The 20,442-nt window shown below is 34.3% G+C and overlaps 1 protein-coding gene across 2 annotated transcripts in view; it reads left to right on the top strand.

Moving 5' to 3' along the window:
* The first annotated feature begins 131 nt into the window (after positions 1-131).
* The window catches only part of LOC118277333 (transmembrane protein 68), a 44,224-nt gene continuing 23,913 nt past the window's right edge, over positions 132-20,442 (top strand). Inside the window, exon 1 of one of the 2 annotated variants that reach the window (XM_035596083.2) lies at positions 132-390. In XM_035596083.2, the coding sequence (XP_035451976.1) occupies positions 333-390 (58 nt within the window). In that variant the 5' untranslated portion in view covers positions 132-332. Of the gene's footprint in view, positions 391-16,782; positions 17,275-20,442 lie in introns of those variants that run through there. The other variant, XM_035596082.2, reaches the window with a different exon arrangement.

Genomic DNA, 20,442 nt, shown 5'->3' with positions numbered 1-20,442 from the left:
TTCATTTAATATCATTTAATGCTATCAAAGTCATTTATCTAATTTCATTTGAAATTAAATATTTCGCAAATTAAGGTTTTCGAACGTCATCTAAACTGTCTTTACTCGTTTCTCGCAAATGTCAATTTGAATCTGTCAAATTGTGGAATGCGATTTTGCGAATCGCTGACGATTCAATGAAAAAAAAATAATGCAAAACAAAGCGTAATTCAATAATTGATGGCGCGTACAGTATTTCGTAATTGAACCAGTATTATTTTCATGTCAAGTTTAACGTCGGTGTACGTGATAGTTTAGTGTTTACACAGTCGTGTGATCAGCTGTTTTTAAAAATGGGTTTTATTTCATATTTTATGGATAATTATACGGCGAGCATATACGATATAATCGGTGAGTGGCTTTTTTATTATGACCTTGTACTTTATCGACTGTATAAGTGCGCGGAGATAAAAAATTCCATCCTCTATGTGTCCATCCTCTCTAAATTTTTCATAACATTCAAATAAAACTCCTGTTTTTTATATGTTTTTGTTAGTGTTTACATGCTATACTTATTCCGTTGACACAGTTATTTCGGTTTGAATTTTATTAAACATGTTGTTGCCAAACATTTTTGTCAATTCACCATAAGTCTTTGAAATAGTTGGGAAATAATTGCATCATACTAAGTTTCTTCATTCGACATACTCACTCACATTATGATAAAATTATACGAATTACATTTAAAAACATCTCTTCTAAAGACTTCAAATATGGAAGATATGGAACTGGCTGTCCATCTTTGACTGTGCCTCTGGAATTTAGAACTTCTTCTCAGGTAGATAAGGTCCTTATTCTATTGGAATATTGAAATAAAGATTATCTTAGTTATTCCTTAAATAGTAAGCTTACCACATGGTTGAACAATTTTTTCAAATTGGTTCTGTACCTTCAGAGCCTATTCAATGCAAATATACAAACAATCTCATCTTTATATTTATATCATTCATGAAGAACCAACTTATTTGAAGGATTAAAAAAAAAGGATTTAACAAGATTTTGTAGTACTTTATTTAATAACTAGCTACTTTCCTGAGATTTCACAAACTCTGCTCAGCTCTTCTTGATTGTAGCGAAATGTATTACATCCTATATAACCTTCCCCAATTAATACACTATCCAACACAAAAATAATTATTTGAATTGGACCAACAGTTCCAGAGATTAGTGTGTCCAAACAAACTCTTCAGCTTTATACAAATATTAGTACAGATATGGACTTGTCAGGGAAAACTGGCATACATTTTGCACACATTTTTTCCTTAACAAATAAAATAGGTATATGCATTTGTCCATGTACTAATGAAATCAAAAGATGCAAAACTCTTTTTAAAGAGAATAATTTACCGTCGTATCGTCACGCCTTTTATATCTGAAGGGGTAGATAGTAGGTAGAGATGTATGTAATGCCACTGTGCAATGTACACCAACTTTTCACCATTTGTGATACAAGTCCCATGAGCCTATGCCATATACTGGGCGCATTTCCAGACTGTGCTACTACTGAGAAATTTTCGGAATACCGAAAAATAACCAGTAACACTTTGCCCGACTCGGGAATCGAACCCGAGCCCCTTACCCGTAGATGCAAAGCTATAATAGCTACTGGCATTTTTTAATTACATTTTTTAAGAAATAAAAAATAAATAAAGGGGCTATTATTCCTATTGAGATTAGTAAAAAAACCATTTAGGTACATCATTTAGTTACTAAGAAAAAATAAACTAAACCAAGCTTTACAAATAAATATCTAAGAACTTTTATTTTTACTAAATAAAGTAATTGTTGCCTCACTCTTTCTTAAAACAGACATTTACTATGTACTACTTATGACGCAATTTTGGTATGCATAACTGTAAAGTGTTAAAGTTCAACAAGAAAAAATATCTATACATTAAAAACTGGTGCAACAAGAACTAGATAAAACTAGTTTTAAAATGAAGGTATATCAGCACAGCTATTTACTATGCAGGTAAAAAATTAAGATTGATTCTGAGGGACAGTAACCATTGGTTGCCTACTGAATCGACCAATGGTTACCAACAGAAGATGTGCTGTGCTTGGTTAGAAACTATATAACTATATAAGTCACGCCTTGTGTCCCCGAATGGGGAAGGCAGAAGTGCTCATTACGACATGTAATGCCGCAATACAATGTACACCCACTTTTCACCAAAAACTTTAAAATAATATAGTAAAAGTAATAAAAGTACTATAATATGGTAAAGTAATAATAAAAACTACGATATCTGTACTAAGTCAATCTCTATTTGCATACCTGCATTTAGTCTAGACTAATTAATCAAATTGGAATTTACATATGCATGTCGTTAAAAGCGTGCATATATACATATTTTATTATGATATATACGCCAAAACAACATTTTCTTAATTTTTGTCTGTCTGTCTGTTTTTGAAGGGACTTTTATTGGTAGGTACCTGATGTATTAAGGAGTAACTTGGACTACTTTTAGTTCATAATCCATGCGAGCGAAGCCGCGCGCATCAGCTAGTTGTAAATATTTGTATAGACTAATACATAGCTGGTGAAAAGAGGATGATTGTAAGTTTGACTCTACTAACCTCTTTGAGGAATAATCTTTGACATTGACTTGACTATGAAAGCAAAAGAAAGGTGAATCCACGGTGAATCTCAGCTAAATAATATACTTATCTACTCGTATAAATAACTTATCATACAATATCAGTCATTCATATCAAACCTATTGACACAAATAAATAGAGATAAAAAAAAAACAATATTTATTCATTTCTTAATAGTTACATTATTTATGGATTTATGGTAGAAGTTTGGATCAATGTGAGTTTAGAGAACAGTAAGTAAAGTTCCCTAAGAAAAGGAGGATCCTCCGACCAGGCATGTCATATGTCGTCACACAAGCTAGCAATGAACTTTTTAGTTATTGATCATCATCGTCAGACCTCGTATTCAATAGTAAGGTTTTGACAGAACTGCACATCTTATTAATATTATGCATGCGAAAGTTTTACAGTGAGTTTGTATGTGGTTGTAACTTAATCGCAACAAAATAGCTTTAGGGATCGGGATGAAATTTAAAGCAGGGGTAGATTATCATATTCATATCAGCCATAAGACGTCCACTGCTAAACACAGTCCTTCCCCAATGACTTCCAGATAGGACGGTTAGAAGCGACCTAGGGTAGATTATGGTCCTCGGATAACACATAAGCTAGGTACTTTGTAACCCACAGAAGAAGCTAGTACCTATTAAATGGATTGGATGTCAAAAATAATTCAAAATAAGCAATAAGCGAGCTTTGTTAATAAGTGAACATTTAAAAATAAATACAATTGGAAAACATTTAATATGTTGCGACAAGGGACTCGAAGCGAAGACCTCAAGTTCGGCAGACACGCTTACGAACACTCAATCAAATACTCTAACTTGAAGAAGGTACTCAATTTTTAAGTTTAGAAAGTACTTCTCAAGCCCACTGTAATTAAACATTTACCTAATTGAACGCTAAAAATAAAACTAGAGTTGGTAAATCAATCGAATCTTGAACCTTGGCCGTCGAATATGTCAAGGATGTTATTGCCTACTAAGGCTACTAACCTAGTCTACAGCTGTTGTTCGAAAATGAATCTTATTGTTCATGAAATAAAAGTGTGTAGTGTTATTTCAAGATGCAAGACGATTAAATGAAATTCATAACTTTCAGGAATTACAATTTATATTTACAGAACAATTATAAAACAATAATAATCCGTCTCATCGACCAATATTCCAATTAATTAATTCCCGCCATTTCTAAATATATCATTTGACGTTCCATTTCAGCTAACAATTATTTTTAAACAATTTATATTGTCTATGAAATGATGAAAGAGGTTTAATATATTTATTCCTATGAATAGTACTCAGTAATTAAATACTATCCTTTTTATATTATAATTCCATCCTACATTATATCTGTCTGGTGTTGCTAGTGGTTGTTAACACTCGGCCATCCTGTGCAGAACGTGTCCCACGGTCTTCGCTGTGATTTCCGTTTGCAGATGCAAATTTCTGAAACAAATAAAACATCCAGCAGTATCTATTGTATATCGTACTAATAGTTTAAGAGGCCAACCTGGTAAATTACATTTTACATACAATACAGCTATCTATAGAACGGACAGTGTTCACATAGCCATTCTTTTAATCAAGAACTTGACCACACAGCAGTCTTTTAATCAAGGACTTGTTCACACAGCTGTCCTTTTAATGAAAGACTTGATCACACAGCTATCCTTTTAATCACGGATTTTATCACATAGCTATTCTTTTAATAATGGACTTGTTCACACAGCTATCCTTTTAATAATGGACTTGATCACACAGCTATCCTTTTAATAATGGACTTGATCACACAGCTGTCCTTTTAGTCACGGACTTGATCACACAGCTATTCTTTTAATAATGGACTTGATCACACAGCTATCCTTTTAATCACGGACTTGATCACACAGCTATCCTTTTAATCATGGACTTGATCACACAGCTGTCCTTTTAATAATGGACTTGATCACACAGCTATCCTTTTAATAATGGACTTGATCACACAGCTGTCCTTTTAATCACGGACTTGATCACACAGCTATCCTTTTAATCACGGACTTGGTCACACAGCTATCCTTTTAATAATGGACTTGATCACACAGCTGTCCTTTTAATAATGGACTTGATCACACAGCTGTCCTTTTAATCATGGACTTGATCACACAGCTGTCCTTTTAATCACGGACTTGATCACACAGCTATCCTTTTAATCACGGACTTGGTCACACAGCTATCCTTTTAATAATGGACTTGATCACACAGCTGTCCTTTTAATCATGGACTTGATCACATAGCTGTCCTTTTATTATTTTAGCTTAGGACTAGCACCCAGTTATTTTTTTCCAATGTTAACTGAATTAGATCAAAAGACTACCTACTCATTCACACAGAACAATTTATTTACGAAGAAAGACTGAATAACGTGATTTAAATTTTAATGGATGGACTTTTAGCTGAAATATTTCTGATAACACAGCAGAGTTTGGGGCTGCCTATAACATTTAAAACATGTTTAAATTGGTTTTCTTCAGGGAACTGTTTGAAATACCTACTAGTAAAAACTTAACCTCTGTCAGTGATAACTCTAACCGGATAGCCAAACTGTATGATAATTTAAGAAGAAGTCTAATTGTTTCTACTGATCTACAATTTTAGCAGGTCGGGCAACCACGAATTTATTAAAAGCGTCTGCGTTTAATGAAAGGACCCACGTGGTCGGCATGGATCGTGTGCATAGGTATTGTAGATTTCTCAAATAGATGGAGCTCATCGTGTAACCTCCTATAATTTCTCTTATTAAAAGAACATTGTAAACATGAATTAAAGTATTTTCAAATAAACTTAGCCATGCCTTCGAACCAGAAATGCCCTTTAATAAATAAATTGTTCACATTTCTCAAGTCCTGGATGACCTATCTGATCATGTAGTTTCTGCAATAGCCCATATTTGGCAAGCTTAACGTTCTCCAGCAACAGTTTTCCTAAATAAGATCCCATCTTTAACGATATAATTTGCAGTCAAGTTACAATCACTATTATCGCGATGCCTAGTATCATTTTGGATATTATCAAGAAAAATTGAAGAGTAACTAACCAATTTGAATTATTTATCATTAGCACTGTAGGTAGGTATTTGGTATGGGATTTCTATTTAATGCGTCTGTATGTCTCATGCGATTACCTGGCCTGTACTCAATCTCTAAGTTGTAATCTTGGATCGGGAGCCACTGTCGAGCAATACGAGGGATTAAATCCTTTTTAATAATGGTAGTTCTCAATACTGAACAGTCCGTAATGACCTTGACTAGTATACCAATTAAATAGACACGGAAACGTTTAAGGGACTCTACAACGGCTAGTGTTTCAAGTTCAAAACTATGATAGTTAGATTCCTCTTTACTTGTCACTCTACTGAAATACGCTATTGGTTTCAAACTGTCATCTGATTGATATTGCATTAGTATACCGCCCAAGCTTATTATACTGGCGTCTGTATGTAATTCAGTATTAGCTTCTGGCTAAAACCGGTCTTTCAATAAAATTAAACGTTGCTTAAGAGTTTGAAAAGCCTTTTCATGATAAACATCCCAATGCCAATGAACATCTTTCTTATTCAGTTCTGTAAGGGGACGTGCAACCTAAGCATTTTTTTTATTTCCTAAAGTACCGGGTTGACCCTATAAACTGCCTAATTTCGTGTATATTCCGTGGTGGACTATATCTTGCGACACATTTGACTTTAGCTTCGTTCGCCTGGATGAATAGTTCCGGCCGAAATTGCGTGACCAAATATGTAAGCAGTACTTTTAAGGAAAGAACATTTGCTCAGGTTCAATTTTAAATTAACCTTTGTTAGTAGTTGCAGTATTTTTCCAGAAACTTTAATCCCTCCTGTACAGATACAGTTGGCACCAAAACGTCATCAAGATATAGGGCAATATTTTGATCTACTCTACCAAGTGTCATTTGAATTAAACGGGAAAATATAACCGAGGCATTAGCCAATCCAAACGGCATCTTAAGAAATTCATATTGACTCGACAGAGTTACGAATGCGATTGCATTATGTGTTGAATCCTTATGCATCCCTACTTGGCAGTTGCTTTGGGCTAAATCTAGTGTCGTAAAGTAATATTTTCCCGACAGCTTATTTACTTTATCTACTATATGAGGTAATGGATAACGGTCTTAATAGTGTTGGAATTAAGAGCCCTATAGTCTACACAAAGCCTATGATCACCTCCCTTTTTCTTCACTAACACTAACACACTACGGGACTAGAGTAATCTAACATTGACTCCCTTATTATACCTGCATCTAATAATTTTTTTAACTTTATTATTTACTATTTCGTTCTCCTTGTGAAATCTACAGCGTGTAACAAAATACCCATATACATCAAGAAGCACTGAAGAATACTGGTTGAATAATTATAATCTCTACACAAAGTTTCAGCTTAAAATACATTTAAAAAAAATTGGTACCAAATACTTGGTGTCGCATGGTTCTTGATTTAAAATCATCATACTAACGTATCACAACATCACAGGGGTCACTCGCTAATTACGAAACATTTATTCTGTAAATCTGATCGCCTAGTACCTGTATCTACCTAATTCTGATATTCGGTTTTTGGAATTTTATGTATTGGAAAAATTCATATCTACGTTCCAGGAAAACATAAGTTTAAAAAAAACCTTCCCATATGGTTTTTTTTTTTTGTTGTCTAGAAACCGTGCACTTGATATGTATACCCCCTTTTTGTTACACCGTGTATAAAGCTTACAATGTACTGGCTGGTCATTACTAGTACGAACTACGAATATGCATTTTTATAAGGTCTGTGCATCCTAAATCTATCTATACTAATCTATACTAATATTATAAAGCTGAAGAGTTTGTTTGTTTGATTGTTTGTTTGTTTGTTTGAACGCGCTAATCTCCGGAACTACTGGTTCGAATTGAATAATTCTTTTTGTGTTGGGTAGTGCATTTATCGAGGAAGGCTATAAAACATCACGCTATGACCAATAGGAGCCGAGCAGAGCGGGTGAAACCGTGCGAAAGTAGCTAGTCTCTAATATTTTTAGCAAACGAATTAGAGCAGCTGTAGTCATTGCTTATTCTCAGTGTCACTAATTTGGTCCACGTTTGTGTCTGAGAGATCAATTTGTAATCTAACTGTCTGATACTTGTCTATATTAAGGACTACAGGCTCACTCGTCTCTGGCATGGTTACTAATTTTATTATCAACGCCCCACCCACGACAGATTAACATTACCTAAGTTAAGAATTTTCAAATAAGTATTGTGCGATTTGATGACAGCTGCAGGTATGAAATACGTTAAGTATATTAAGTCACTATTTGCACCCATACAGTTCAATAAAAATGTGAACTCTGCTCGTAATTCTATATCACAATCAACATAATATTACAACAGGGATATTTACGGAGTGCTTTAAATAAATTGGGTATTTTCTATTAAAGTCGGATGATTTCAAATTAATGTCAGTAATTATTTCTTGTACGGCATTCTTTTGCACAAAACGAATAGAAACAGCAGAAGTTACTAAGCTTATATTGCCACTATTAATCATTGTTTGACCAATTATTAAATCAGCATCAAATGTAAAACAGCTAGTCAATTCTACTGCACTTTTTAGTTCGACATTGTCTATTGAAACACACAGATAACATGTACATAATAAATTCACACAGGCGCCGCCAAAACCTTTCATAACTGTAGTGCTAGATTGAATCTCTAATTGTAAATCTTTTGCTCGCAAAATTTAAAGCATATTATTCAGTTTGTATCAACGTACGCTGCTAATGATCTGGCAATTATTTACGATCACAATTCTCTTATAAATGTCACAAATATGTCATAAGTTATAAGTTAGCATTACCTGGGTAACATTTTGTCGCTAGGTGTGAAGAACTCGGAGCAAACCAGCACGTAGCCGTGGTGTGTCCGCTGCGCCGACAGTTCTCGCAGCGCTGTTGTTGTCTGCAATCCTTTGCTTCGTGTCCATGACGCCGGCAAACGTAGTAAATCTTGGGCTATTGTTGAACAGTCGAAGTTCCATTGGGCACAATGAAGTTCTGCGTGTACTAGTTGAACCCACGGGTATCAGGTTCTCCAGTGACGACATGTAGCCATGGTACAGTTGTTCGGGAGTTCACAACTATGCCTTTGCATTGGCCCTCATCTCGAATTATACATGAAATTGTATTTTCACCGTAGATGCTACATTTCGTGCGTGGTTCATGGTCTTCCGAAAAAAAAATTTCATTGTTTTCATCTTCCGAACTTTCTGTCTTGTACTTTCTTTGTCCTTTCCCCAATCCACCGATGTAAGGTCCAGACAATTTGAAAAGATCCCACTTCTGAAGTGTTATTTCAAGATGCAAGACGATTAAATGAAATTCATAACTTTCAGGAATTACAATTTATATTTACAGAACAATTATAAAACAATAATAATCCGTCTCATCGACCAATATTCCAATTAATTAATTCCCGCCATTTCTAAATATATCATTTGACGTTCCATTTCAGCTAACAATTATTTTTAAACAATTTATATTGTCTATGAAATGATGAAAGAGGTTTAATATATTTATTCCTATGAATAGTACTCAGTAATTAAATACTATCCTTTTTATATTATAATTCCATCCTACATTATATCTGTCTGGTGTTGCTAGTGGTTGTTAACAGTAGTTAGTGATCCAATTCCACTAGCATTGTTGCACGATATCGCCCACGTAACTGTTCCATTTTTTTAATATTGTAACCTTAACGTCACTAATCAGTTAAAAAAGTAAAAAAAACTAAAAATATAACACTACTTTTGAATCAAATCCGGGACTGCTTCCTCCACTGTTGCAGAAAAAAAAATACCCAGGGGCGTAGCTAGAGCCATATCTGCCGTATCATTACATGGGGCTACCAGGGCCCCCGAGCTACGATGTGAGCAAAAAATAAAAACTTCCCAATTTTTTATTTCCATTCAGAAATTACAAAAGTCCAAATAATCAGTTCCTTTCTCTTTCGCGTAAAGCATGCGTTCAAAAATTGGCAGCAACTTTAAGGAAAATTAACGTCGTCGTAAGGGCCACCAAACATAGGCTAAATGTCCTAGCATCACTAAGTCCCCTCTTTGAGGCTTAAGAGACAGGGTGGTAACTGTCATTAGATGATTTTCCCACCTCAAAAGAGGTAAAAATGGGAGGCCCAAGCAATTTTTTATATGGGACCCAGCCAAGACACACTATGCCACTGATTATACCTTTATACATAGTACGTACATTACTGCCAACTACATAAGAGATACAACCACTTAAAATGTATGAATAGTCCACAATGATTGGCATTGGACCTCATTTCAAATGCATCTGCTGCATGCTAACTGAGAATACATTGTGTATTTGTTCGTTCTATGCACGATATGTTAATCTTTATTTATTCCCTGTGTTCAAAAATGATTATAAATTGATAACATGGTATCAAGTCGTTCTCAAAACCATAAAATCACTAACTATATATTATTTGGAATGGTCCTGAAAATATAAAGTCTCAACACAGATACTCAGTTTAGAAGCGGGATCTTGCGAAGACGTCCATATACTACTCCCCTACGGGGCTGCTGTCTATTAGTTAGTCGTACTTTTTTATGGTATAAGTGCAAGCCAGCAGACAGATCACCTGATGGTAAGCGATTTTATGTGTGGTCCAATAGCTATGCTCCGGCACGAATGAGCTGGCTTCACCGGAGTGATACCACGGCCTCATAGAAAACCGATGTGAAACAACTTTCGTTGTGTTTCGTTGTGTGAGTGAGGTTACCGGATGCCGGGTCCCTTTTACAATGTCCCCAATCCCTGATTCCCCAACAACCTTTAAATTCCTTACCTCCAAAAGGCCGGCAACGCACTTATTACGCCTCTGGTGTTTCGGGTGTCCATGGGCGGCGGTGATTGCTTACCATCAGGTGATCCGTCGGCTTGTTTACCGGCTTATACCATAAAAGTTCCATGCCACCTATAGACAACCACACCAGAGGACTCATAAGTGCGTTTTAAAAAGGTCCTCAGCTTGTTTGCCACCTCAGTGGTATAAAAAAATTGAAAGTCTAGTCATCTATATCTGACTCTGATAACTACAGTTGCCCTTTTAAAGCCTCTATCAATTATTATGTAAAACATAGTCGTTATATTGCGATATTATTGTTCTCCGATTGCTAAGATATACGGACTCTGAAGGTCTTTTGTTCATGATAATGCGTAGTAGCAACAGTTCGTTGAACTCTTAATTCATAATAAAATGTGTTTTTTTTTTACAATAATAACAACGCTAAAAGTGGTGGAGTTTAGGCACGGCAAGTAAGGCGTATAATAATGATTTGATCCATTCTGTGGGAAAAGAAAAAGCATAGAGAAAATTCTTTCCTAAAAGTTTGGCAACGCACCTTCAAGTTTTGAAAGGAGTGTGCCACGGTCTCACAGAAAACCGACGTGAAACAGCGCTTGCGTTGTGTTTTGTTGTGTGAGTGAGTTTACTGGAGGCCCAATTACTTCCCCCCCTTCTCAATCACCGATTCCCCAACAAGCCTTCATATCAAACTACTTACTATCAGGTGGGATTGTAGTCAAGCATTAGTTTTTATCGAATAATAAAAAAGAAAAATCCTAACTCCCTAAAAGGCAACGCACTCGTAACGCTTCTGGTGTTACGGGTGTCCATGGGCATTGCTTACTAATTCGTTTACCGGCTTATATGTATCATAAAAGAAACAATACTTCTTTTGATGATGGTTGATCTCATTAGGTACGTGGAAACTATCGTTTTCTTTTCTTCTCCTCTAATAATATCTTCTGATTTATTTCGTTGCGGGATCCAAGACAGTCATTCATGTCCCTGGGACACGCCGGACTTCAATGTTCCGGTGTTTTCATGGTTGTATCTACTGTAGATCCTGGCTTACAGGAGTTGCAGCGGTATGGGAGGTTGTGGCGGGCTTGTCCCATTAAATAAATCATTAGGTACGTGTAGTGAAAGCACAACCAACACACACAAACTAGATATAGTGCATAACCAAAAATTTACTTGTTATAACAATAGGAAATCCCATTCTACAACACCGTAAAAAACCGCTCAAAACACGTCATCTAGTTTCCATGTAAATAACCAAGTATCAAAGGTTATAAAATGGCGTCTCTCGCAACCTGTCGCCGCTCACGTAAGGTCCAAAGATTGGACATACGAGTAACTTGTTGACCGACACGTACTTGTTGATCTTCTCTAGGACGTACTATACTACGAAATTTAATGATTCATGTAGTTAAGTTGCGATATAACTAGATTAGTTTATATAAATAGATTTAGCTTAACCTAATCTATGTTAGTTAATCATTCTACTTCGCCTGCGGTTTTATAAACTTTATATTACAGGGTATTACAGGGTTCCGTAGCCAAATGACAAAAAACGGAACCCTTATAGATCGTCATGTCTGTCTGTCTGTCTGTAATAATTCCATGCATTATTTTAAACGTGAATAAATTATAGTTAGTTTAACCTGAATAAAATGAGGCGGCGTGATTCATACACATAATAAATTGACTATTTACATTTAATACATAATATTATGTAGTCTGCTTTCCGTTTCTTTATGTGTTAATTCAGAAAGTAATCAATACGTGCATGTAATGAATACATCGTGTAAATAAGCTGTCCCGTTTATGTTGTACCATTTATTTACTGCCTATATTGTTGTAGGTTTACATGTTTACATGTAGGTAATAAGACTGTTATGGAAATAAAAATAATTTAAGAAATTAATATAGTTAGTAGAAGAATTACAAGTTTAATACTGACCAATGGTATATTATCTGGAGTCTGGAGTCGGGCACATTGACTAAGCAACTGAGTACCTAATGACTGCTGCGCAACCTCGTCTTGCACCCACGACAGAGAAGCAAACCTTAGAGGTCCACACGATTTTATAAAAAAAAAGGTATAATTGAATATCAGAATTGGAATTGGAGCTTCGGATCCAATTTAGGTATAGATTTTTCTATTGAATTTTCGATTGCAGCACAGAAAATTAATAGTGTCCTTGTAAATGGAGTCTATAACGTAATTGCTGTGTGTTTTTTTTTCTTTGAGGGTGAGAATCATCCAATGACTTCTTCCGCCTTGGGCGTGGCGAGAGGGAGTGTCAGACTCTTACTGACTAAAAACCACCCTGTTCTTTCTCCTGCTTTTCGAGCCGGAGCCCCGGTAAATCCGCTAGGTAGTCCGTAGCTCCGGAAATTGCTGTGTGTGGTGTTACTTTTAATATGTGAAGTGCTGTTTCCCCATTTAGAGATTGGAAGACATAATTTCAGACAAAATTGGCGTTATAATAAATCAGTAAACTACAGTGGGTTTTAGAGCGTCTGCTACTTCCAGACGAAAGTTTGCACTCAACACGTTAGTGGCCTTTATCGCATTTAATGAGAATAAATCCGTACTGATATGCACAATATACATAGAATACGCATTGACCGTCTCCTCAGATGAAGGTCGCCAGTTCAATTCCCGCGTCGGAATAAAACTTCCACGTTAGTGCCGCGTGTTCACGAACAAAGAATTTCTTTTCAGTGAACGATTTATGAAAACGTGAATTTTTGTGTTCGGTGATTAAGATTTTTAAAACCATCGAAGATGTTCTCGTATGTAAATATTTGTTTTGTTCTTTTTTTTAATGATATAAACACGATTACATACTTTTACAAAAGAACTAAACTAGGACTTAAATGGGTTCAAATAGATAACTGTCTATGAAAGGTTTGCTAATATTTTCTGCTTGGAAGAGTATAGGTACAAGTTTTTTCCGAAAATTCTGCAAAGGTTTCTATAAAAAAAATACATACGACTTGCTCTTTTAGTTATGGAATATTATTTTTAGAGTTCAACTGCTGCAAATTATATCATCACTCCAATTTGCATTATTCACAACACATTATTCCAAATTGCTTTTACACAATGCTTACATGTCGAAGGTTCTAGACAAAATTAGAAATTAATGTCAACAACTGTCAATGTCAAACCATCCGCCGCCATCTTTGTAAGTTTTCCCGCCATCTCCTGCAATCATATACGTCATTCAGCAAATGACAGATACGTCATAAAGTCAAATAAGTGCTCGTTAAACCGAAAATATGTTTCTAGAAATTATTCTCAATCATTGTACGCCTTAAATAGTAGGTAGCATTGCTATTGTTATTGGCTATTGTTATGGATGTTATAAAACGCCTGCGACATTTGAACTGTCTTTGATATGTCCGTTGCAATTGTATCTTTGACAATTCTCCAACTTTTTTATTCGAGTTTGACAAAGGACGTGTATGATTATGCATGATAACTACTAATGATGAGAAAAAGATGATTAAGTCTTTCTTTTGCCTTTTTCTGCTCCGTACTCAAAGTCATTTAATGGTTACTTAACCCAGTCCTTAGCAATTGTTTTCGATGCAAAATCGGTACTAGGGAATAGTTTAAGTAATCATTAAACGACTTTGAGTACGGCGGTAGGTCTTTCTTTTGCCTTCTCTTTGTTGACCAGGGATGTAAAAATTATGACTGCATGTTAATTTGTTATAGGTAAGATTATAACTGCATTATTGCCATCAAAAAGCCATAAATAATCCTATTAAAATATAGGTACCTATGTGATAAATTATACAGGGTGACTTTGAATTCGACGTATTCCTCTCGGGAGATGATAATACAACTGATTTCCTATAAAATTAGCCATGAGGTCCTTGGGCGGAAAGTGGCTAGTTTCTGAGATATTCAACATTTTTGGTTTTGGTAAAAAACCCGATTTGATTACAAAAACATCAATAAATAAAAAAATACTGGTTGGATTTTAGTAGTTTTAGTTTTAATCAGTTGCCAATACATCAGTTATCATTTATAAATACTAATAATAGCAGAAATATCATTCGTTTTAAAATAGCAAGTAATTTCTTATCAAATTTTGTTTTGTATCACTAATTTGGTCGATAGAAAACTGGATTTATTGCAAAAAAATATATGACACTAAGCGTACAAACTATTAGAAAAACTTCCTTGGTTTATTAGCTACCCAGAAACGTAAAATTATTTACAAAATTCTTAAAAACAAATGAATTAATTGATGATAAGTAGAGTGTAAAGAGAAAAGGGCAATTTCAAAAACATCTTTATTTGCAAAATTTTGTTCAAAGTGACCTCCCCTATGACAAATACATGCCCGAATATGCTTCCTTATCTCTATGACGGTCACTCTTTGCCTGAATATGCGTCTTATTTCGTCATAATCTTCAAATATGTTTTGGAGAAGAATTTCGATATACGGCCAATTCCCTCTGCATAAACAAGAGATTTCATGTAAAAATCAACCAGCTTTAGATTCTGGACACCGCGCTTGCCATGTTGTTGGACCCTCGTGCCAATATAACGCCTGGGAACCAAGGTATCCAACCATTGCCCCACAATAGTTCGATATAGAGCGCTGGATAAACTAACACAATATCCATTATTAGCCCCAAAAAAGTCAACGAAATCCGAAACAAGCAAAACCATCGGGTTCGCGCGTACGGTTTTAATTCAAATGTTTGCATGGGTATCATAAATAATTATTTGATTGGATCCTACTTTTCATCCATTCATTTAAATGGTGAAAATTATGAAGATTTTTTAGGGAATGAGCTATTTAAATTTGAATTTAGAAACAAGATGAATTAACTTATTCTACGTATTGAATTAATTTTTAATAAGATTGAAGAATTTATTCCACACGACGATTGTCAAGTGCATTACGAACTACTGTGCGGCAATGGTCGGATACATTGATTCTCAGGCATTGGATTAGTAGGGCGGTCCAACTACATGGCAAGCGCGGTGTCCAGAATCTAACGCTGGTTGATTTTTACATGAAATACCTTGTTTATGCATAGGGAATTGGCCGTTTATCGAAATTCTTCTCCGAAACATATTTGAAGATAATGACGAAATAAGACGCATATTCAGTCCAAGAGTGACCGTCATAGAGATAAGGAAGCATGTTCAGACATGTATTCGTCATAGGGGAGGTCACTTTCAACTAAATTTTGCAAATAAAGATGTTTTTGAAATTGCCCTTTTCTCTTTACACTCTACTTATCATCAATTAATTCATTTGTTTTTGAGAATTTTGTAAATAATTTTACGTTTCTAGGTAGCTAATAAACCAAGGAAGTTTTTCTAATAGTTTGTACGCTTAGTGTCATATATTTTTTTTTGAAATAAATCCAGTTTTCTATCGACCAAATTAGTGACACAAAACAAAATTTGATAAGAAATTACTTGCTATTTTAAAACGAATGATATTTCTGCTATTATTAGTATTCATAAATGATAACTGATGTATTGGCAACTGATTAAAACTAAATCTACTAAAATCCAACCAGTATTTTTTTATTTATTGATGTTTTTGTAATCAAATCGGGATTTTTTTACCAAAACCAAAAATGTTGAATATCTCAGAAACTAGCCACTTTCCGCCCAAGGACCTCAGGGCTAATTTTGTAGGAAATTAGTTGTATTATCACCTCCCGAGAGGAATACGTCGAATTCAAAGTCACCCTGTATAATAATTACATTGTTAGAAAAAGTATTGCGTAGCATGCATTGTGGCGTACGAGTCTTCCATTTGCTATTTTTATTATGGTTTTTTTACTCAGTGTTTATAATTTTCCTTATAATAATAATATGCTTCCTGTCCAAAGGTTAATTTCTAGACGTCTCCGCCACTAACGATTTTCTGACTCACGTGAAATAACTTTGATTCAAATAAAAATAGTTTCGTAACGGTAAACAAATTAATTCTGTCTTTTACGTTGATTTTTTTTATAAAGTAGAAATAAGTTAAATAGGCCATCGTCAGTATCGACGTTGATATTTTATTCATTAGCTACGAAGCAATTTCAGTTCTTCGAGAGCATGTAATATGATTATTAATTAATTTTATAATAAAAAAACTTTACCATAATCATGTCAAATGAAAGTAATCAATAACCATCAATGGACTACAGACGCGATAACACGTCAAATACCGGCCCTTGCGCAGAAAACATAAAAGACGTTATTCGCAGCCAGTACGCTCAGGAACGGGACGCGGGAACAACGGGCACACACGATTAAAAAAGAAAATTAAAAAAATAAATAAACACAGCCCTACATAAAAACAAGCTTGTCTATCTTTGAGTCATTAGATAGATAATAAATGTGCTAGGGTCAGCACATTACTTGCTTTCGTTTCAATATCATTCTTAGTCGAGACATCGCGTCAATCATACGCTCGTCGGTTTTTATTTTTGTAAATTATTTTTTTTTAAACATGCGCCCTCTGTATGCAAATTAAGTATCAGTCGGTCGTCGGGTTATCGGTGCATTTTTTGTTTTACGAAATAAAAAAAGATAAGGGCTTCGGAAAGATGGTGAAGAATCAGTGTGATGCGCGGCCAGTGAAAGCTTACATCATGAGTGATTTGCTGAAGAAATTCGACAATGATACGAGGAACGATGTCGTTCAGATTGCCGTCGCGATCGCAGGATTCTATCTGGGCGTATTCTGCCGTATGTATTCCATTTTTAAATGTTTCTTTTTTTATAATAATTGCCAGTGATCATAAAAATATGATATTTTTTTTTTAAACTAATATTCGTAAGTGCATGTTACGAATAAGGTTAGATTAAATTGGTAATTTGGTATTGCAGTAAACTTATATTGTTATTTGAGAAAACCGCAACTCAGTTCAGTGAATTTCCTCATGTCTCGATGCAATATTAGCAAATACCACAATAATGTCATATCTGCATTAAGTACTACAACGTTTGCCCTTAATAATAAATTGGTTATTCGAGCTGCTAATTGCTATATTTTTAAAAATACATATTTATTTATGGGCCCACTCATATAGTTTAGTTTATTTTTAGGCAATTGCCAAAAAAATAGTGTTTAGTTCTTTATATAGATTAGTTTTCACATCTTATCATAACTAGACTCATAAAACATTTCCTGCATTTACTATTCATTAAAAAAATACTCTCAAGACCATTATAAAAACTGGTACCTCGAAGCTATTTACAGTTTACTCACATTAATTTTAATAGGTAATGTAAGGACCCTTAATATTAGGGTCTACGTACAAGGATGTCGCCGGCAGGTGGACCTAGGTCCGGTTGTAATGACAGCTTAACGGACGTCAGCCATTTTTTTTTTACATTTTTCGCATTAAATGCAATTTATATCGGACCTCCTTTGTACACTAGGCTGGAACGGGTTGAGTGATACTGTTTGCGCGCCTTTTTTTTTATCTATGACATTTAAGGTAACGGTGTCTAAAATGTCGATGTGGTAATTACGGTAATTTTCCTATTCTCGAACGAATTAATTATTTTTGTGACTAAATAGAGTGTATTAATGAAGGTTTTAGATCGTAAAATATCAATATGTTACTCATTTTTCTATTTATTGTTAAGGGATTAGTAATAAAAGTAAAAAAAATCCATCAATTAATTGAATAAAACTATTTTCCTCATTAGTTTTGGATAGAAACAAAAAGAAATGTATGTGTTTTAATTCTGCCGTTACATCATACGTGATTTTAATGAAAATTATCGCATGCCTAAGTTCATATGTCATTGTAATAATCTAAACTAATTATAATAAATTACTGTACTTAAATAAATATGGACATCCCATTGCAGATTTTAAATATTTATCCGATTCGATATTTTTTTGTTTTTTGCAACACAATTTTAGCTCATTTAGAGCTGTTGCAAGCGCCATGATTAGGGATGAACTGAACATTGCCGAAATATCGGAAACTCATACACATAAATAAACATGGTAAATATCCCGTCTTTAGTTCTAATGATAGTGTTAGTGACCATGTCAGTTTAAAAATTCATATAACAATTTTAGCTGGCTTAAGCATTTTCAAAAAATAATCGACATTTTCTTTTTTCATTGATTTCCAAGTTACAATTTTTCATTTCTGCACATCATATGCAGAGCTATATGGCTTGTTACACAGATTACTTAAATTATACAAAAAATAAATACGTATAAACGAAATAACCTCACGTTTGTAAACACACGTGCTTAAAACTAATTGTTATTATTAATTACATGTATATGTATTGTAATTCAAATGTTGTTATATAAATAAAGAATACATTTTATAAGTATGTCAATAGTTTACGCTGTCAGCAGATTATTTTCACGTACTTCGAGTACCTACGTACTGATTATAATTCATTCTGAGGTGTGTATATTACACGTAGGTATATGTACTTACTTAAATAGGTACCCATTTCAGTGCATTACTGTTATAGCCTAATTAAAATTAGTACGTAACCTATACCGTCCGGTCTCTGGTTCAGTTGGGTATAAGTAGGGCTGATGCCTGATCCGGAGCTGTGGATTACCTAGCGGGTTTACCGGGGCTCCGGCTCGAAAAGCAGGAGTAGGAACGGGGTGGTTTTTAGTCAGTAAAAGTCATTGGATTATTTTCCCCAATCAAAAAAAAAAAAAAATCAGGCTTGATGTCCAAAAAATATTGCCTTTACTTAATGAACTGTTGTTTTTAGTGTCGTGGTTTTTACGATTACAATATTCTCAATAATATAGAGTCAAGAATAGGGCAGATTGAATAAAATGCAAAAAAATAAAGATATTATATTAATATAAAAAATACTGAAGTAGTCCTTCATTATCTGCATCCTGTCCTTGTTAATTAAATCTTAATGAACCTCATAGACTCACACCTGCAGTTCTCTCGATACTAGTTAATCGATTATGATCTCGATTTATAAATATCGCGTCTCGGTCAATGGATCTTAAGTTAAGACCTTACTATTACTTACTGATGCATTGGGATAGGCTTTCATCTTTGTTTTTTACTTTTAAATTCTTCTTTTTTCTTCATCCATTCTGTTTTCTAATAAAAAATATTCCAATTTTTTTGTCAGTAGATCTAGATACCATACTAGGCAGTATGAGTGTGCTGTGTTAGTAACAATTTTAAAGGAGAAAAAAAAAAACGATAATATATGCTAATTCGGTTTTGCTATCACGTTCAGAGTCCTATTTTTGTTTCATTTAATTCGATTTATCTATGCAATAATACGACACTATCACGATCAAGCGTGAATTTACGATATTGTATTTTTTTCTTATTACAAGTAAGTAACATTTTTGAACAACGCATTCGTTTTTTTTTTGAAATTTTCGTCAAAATGAAAGTTTTAATCATCGTCTTTGGCCAAAGCCACGAGCAAAAGTTATGTACATAGTACCTATGTGCCTATATTTCATTTACATTGTCGTCCCGTCATGTCGGTCAAAGTATAATAAGACTTGAAGACAGATGTCCTAAATTTTACAAGTCTTGTAACTCGTTGTTGGAAACTCCTTGTTTAAAAAAAAAATATGTGTGCTGTTCAATCACCTCTTGATTGTTTATTTTGAAAACAAAGGAAACTACCGTTACAGGTCGTTTCGTACGTATTCGACTCAAGCGCATGAATTAGATTACATTTTATTTTTAGGTCATAAACGTTATTCAACAGTAGTTAGGTTTTTTTTACGTATTTTTTGTCGCGTTTCGAGGTTAATTAATTTTATTCTATTGTCTTTATTTTCTGGTTAGAAATCAGTTAGTTTTGAAAAAGTTACCTACTGACATATTTTTTTTATTTATGGGATTTTTTATAGTTTCGTTTAAAATAATTAGCTTG

The sequence above is a fragment of the Spodoptera frugiperda genome, chromosome 10 (assembly GCF_023101765.2).
Source record: "Spodoptera frugiperda isolate SF20-4 chromosome 10, AGI-APGP_CSIRO_Sfru_2.0, whole genome shotgun sequence".
NCBI classification, from domain to species: domain Eukaryota; kingdom Metazoa; phylum Arthropoda; class Insecta; order Lepidoptera; family Noctuidae; genus Spodoptera; species Spodoptera frugiperda.
The sequence above is the reverse complement of the archived record's forward strand: the minus strand, read 5'-3'. Positions and strand labels throughout refer to the sequence as shown.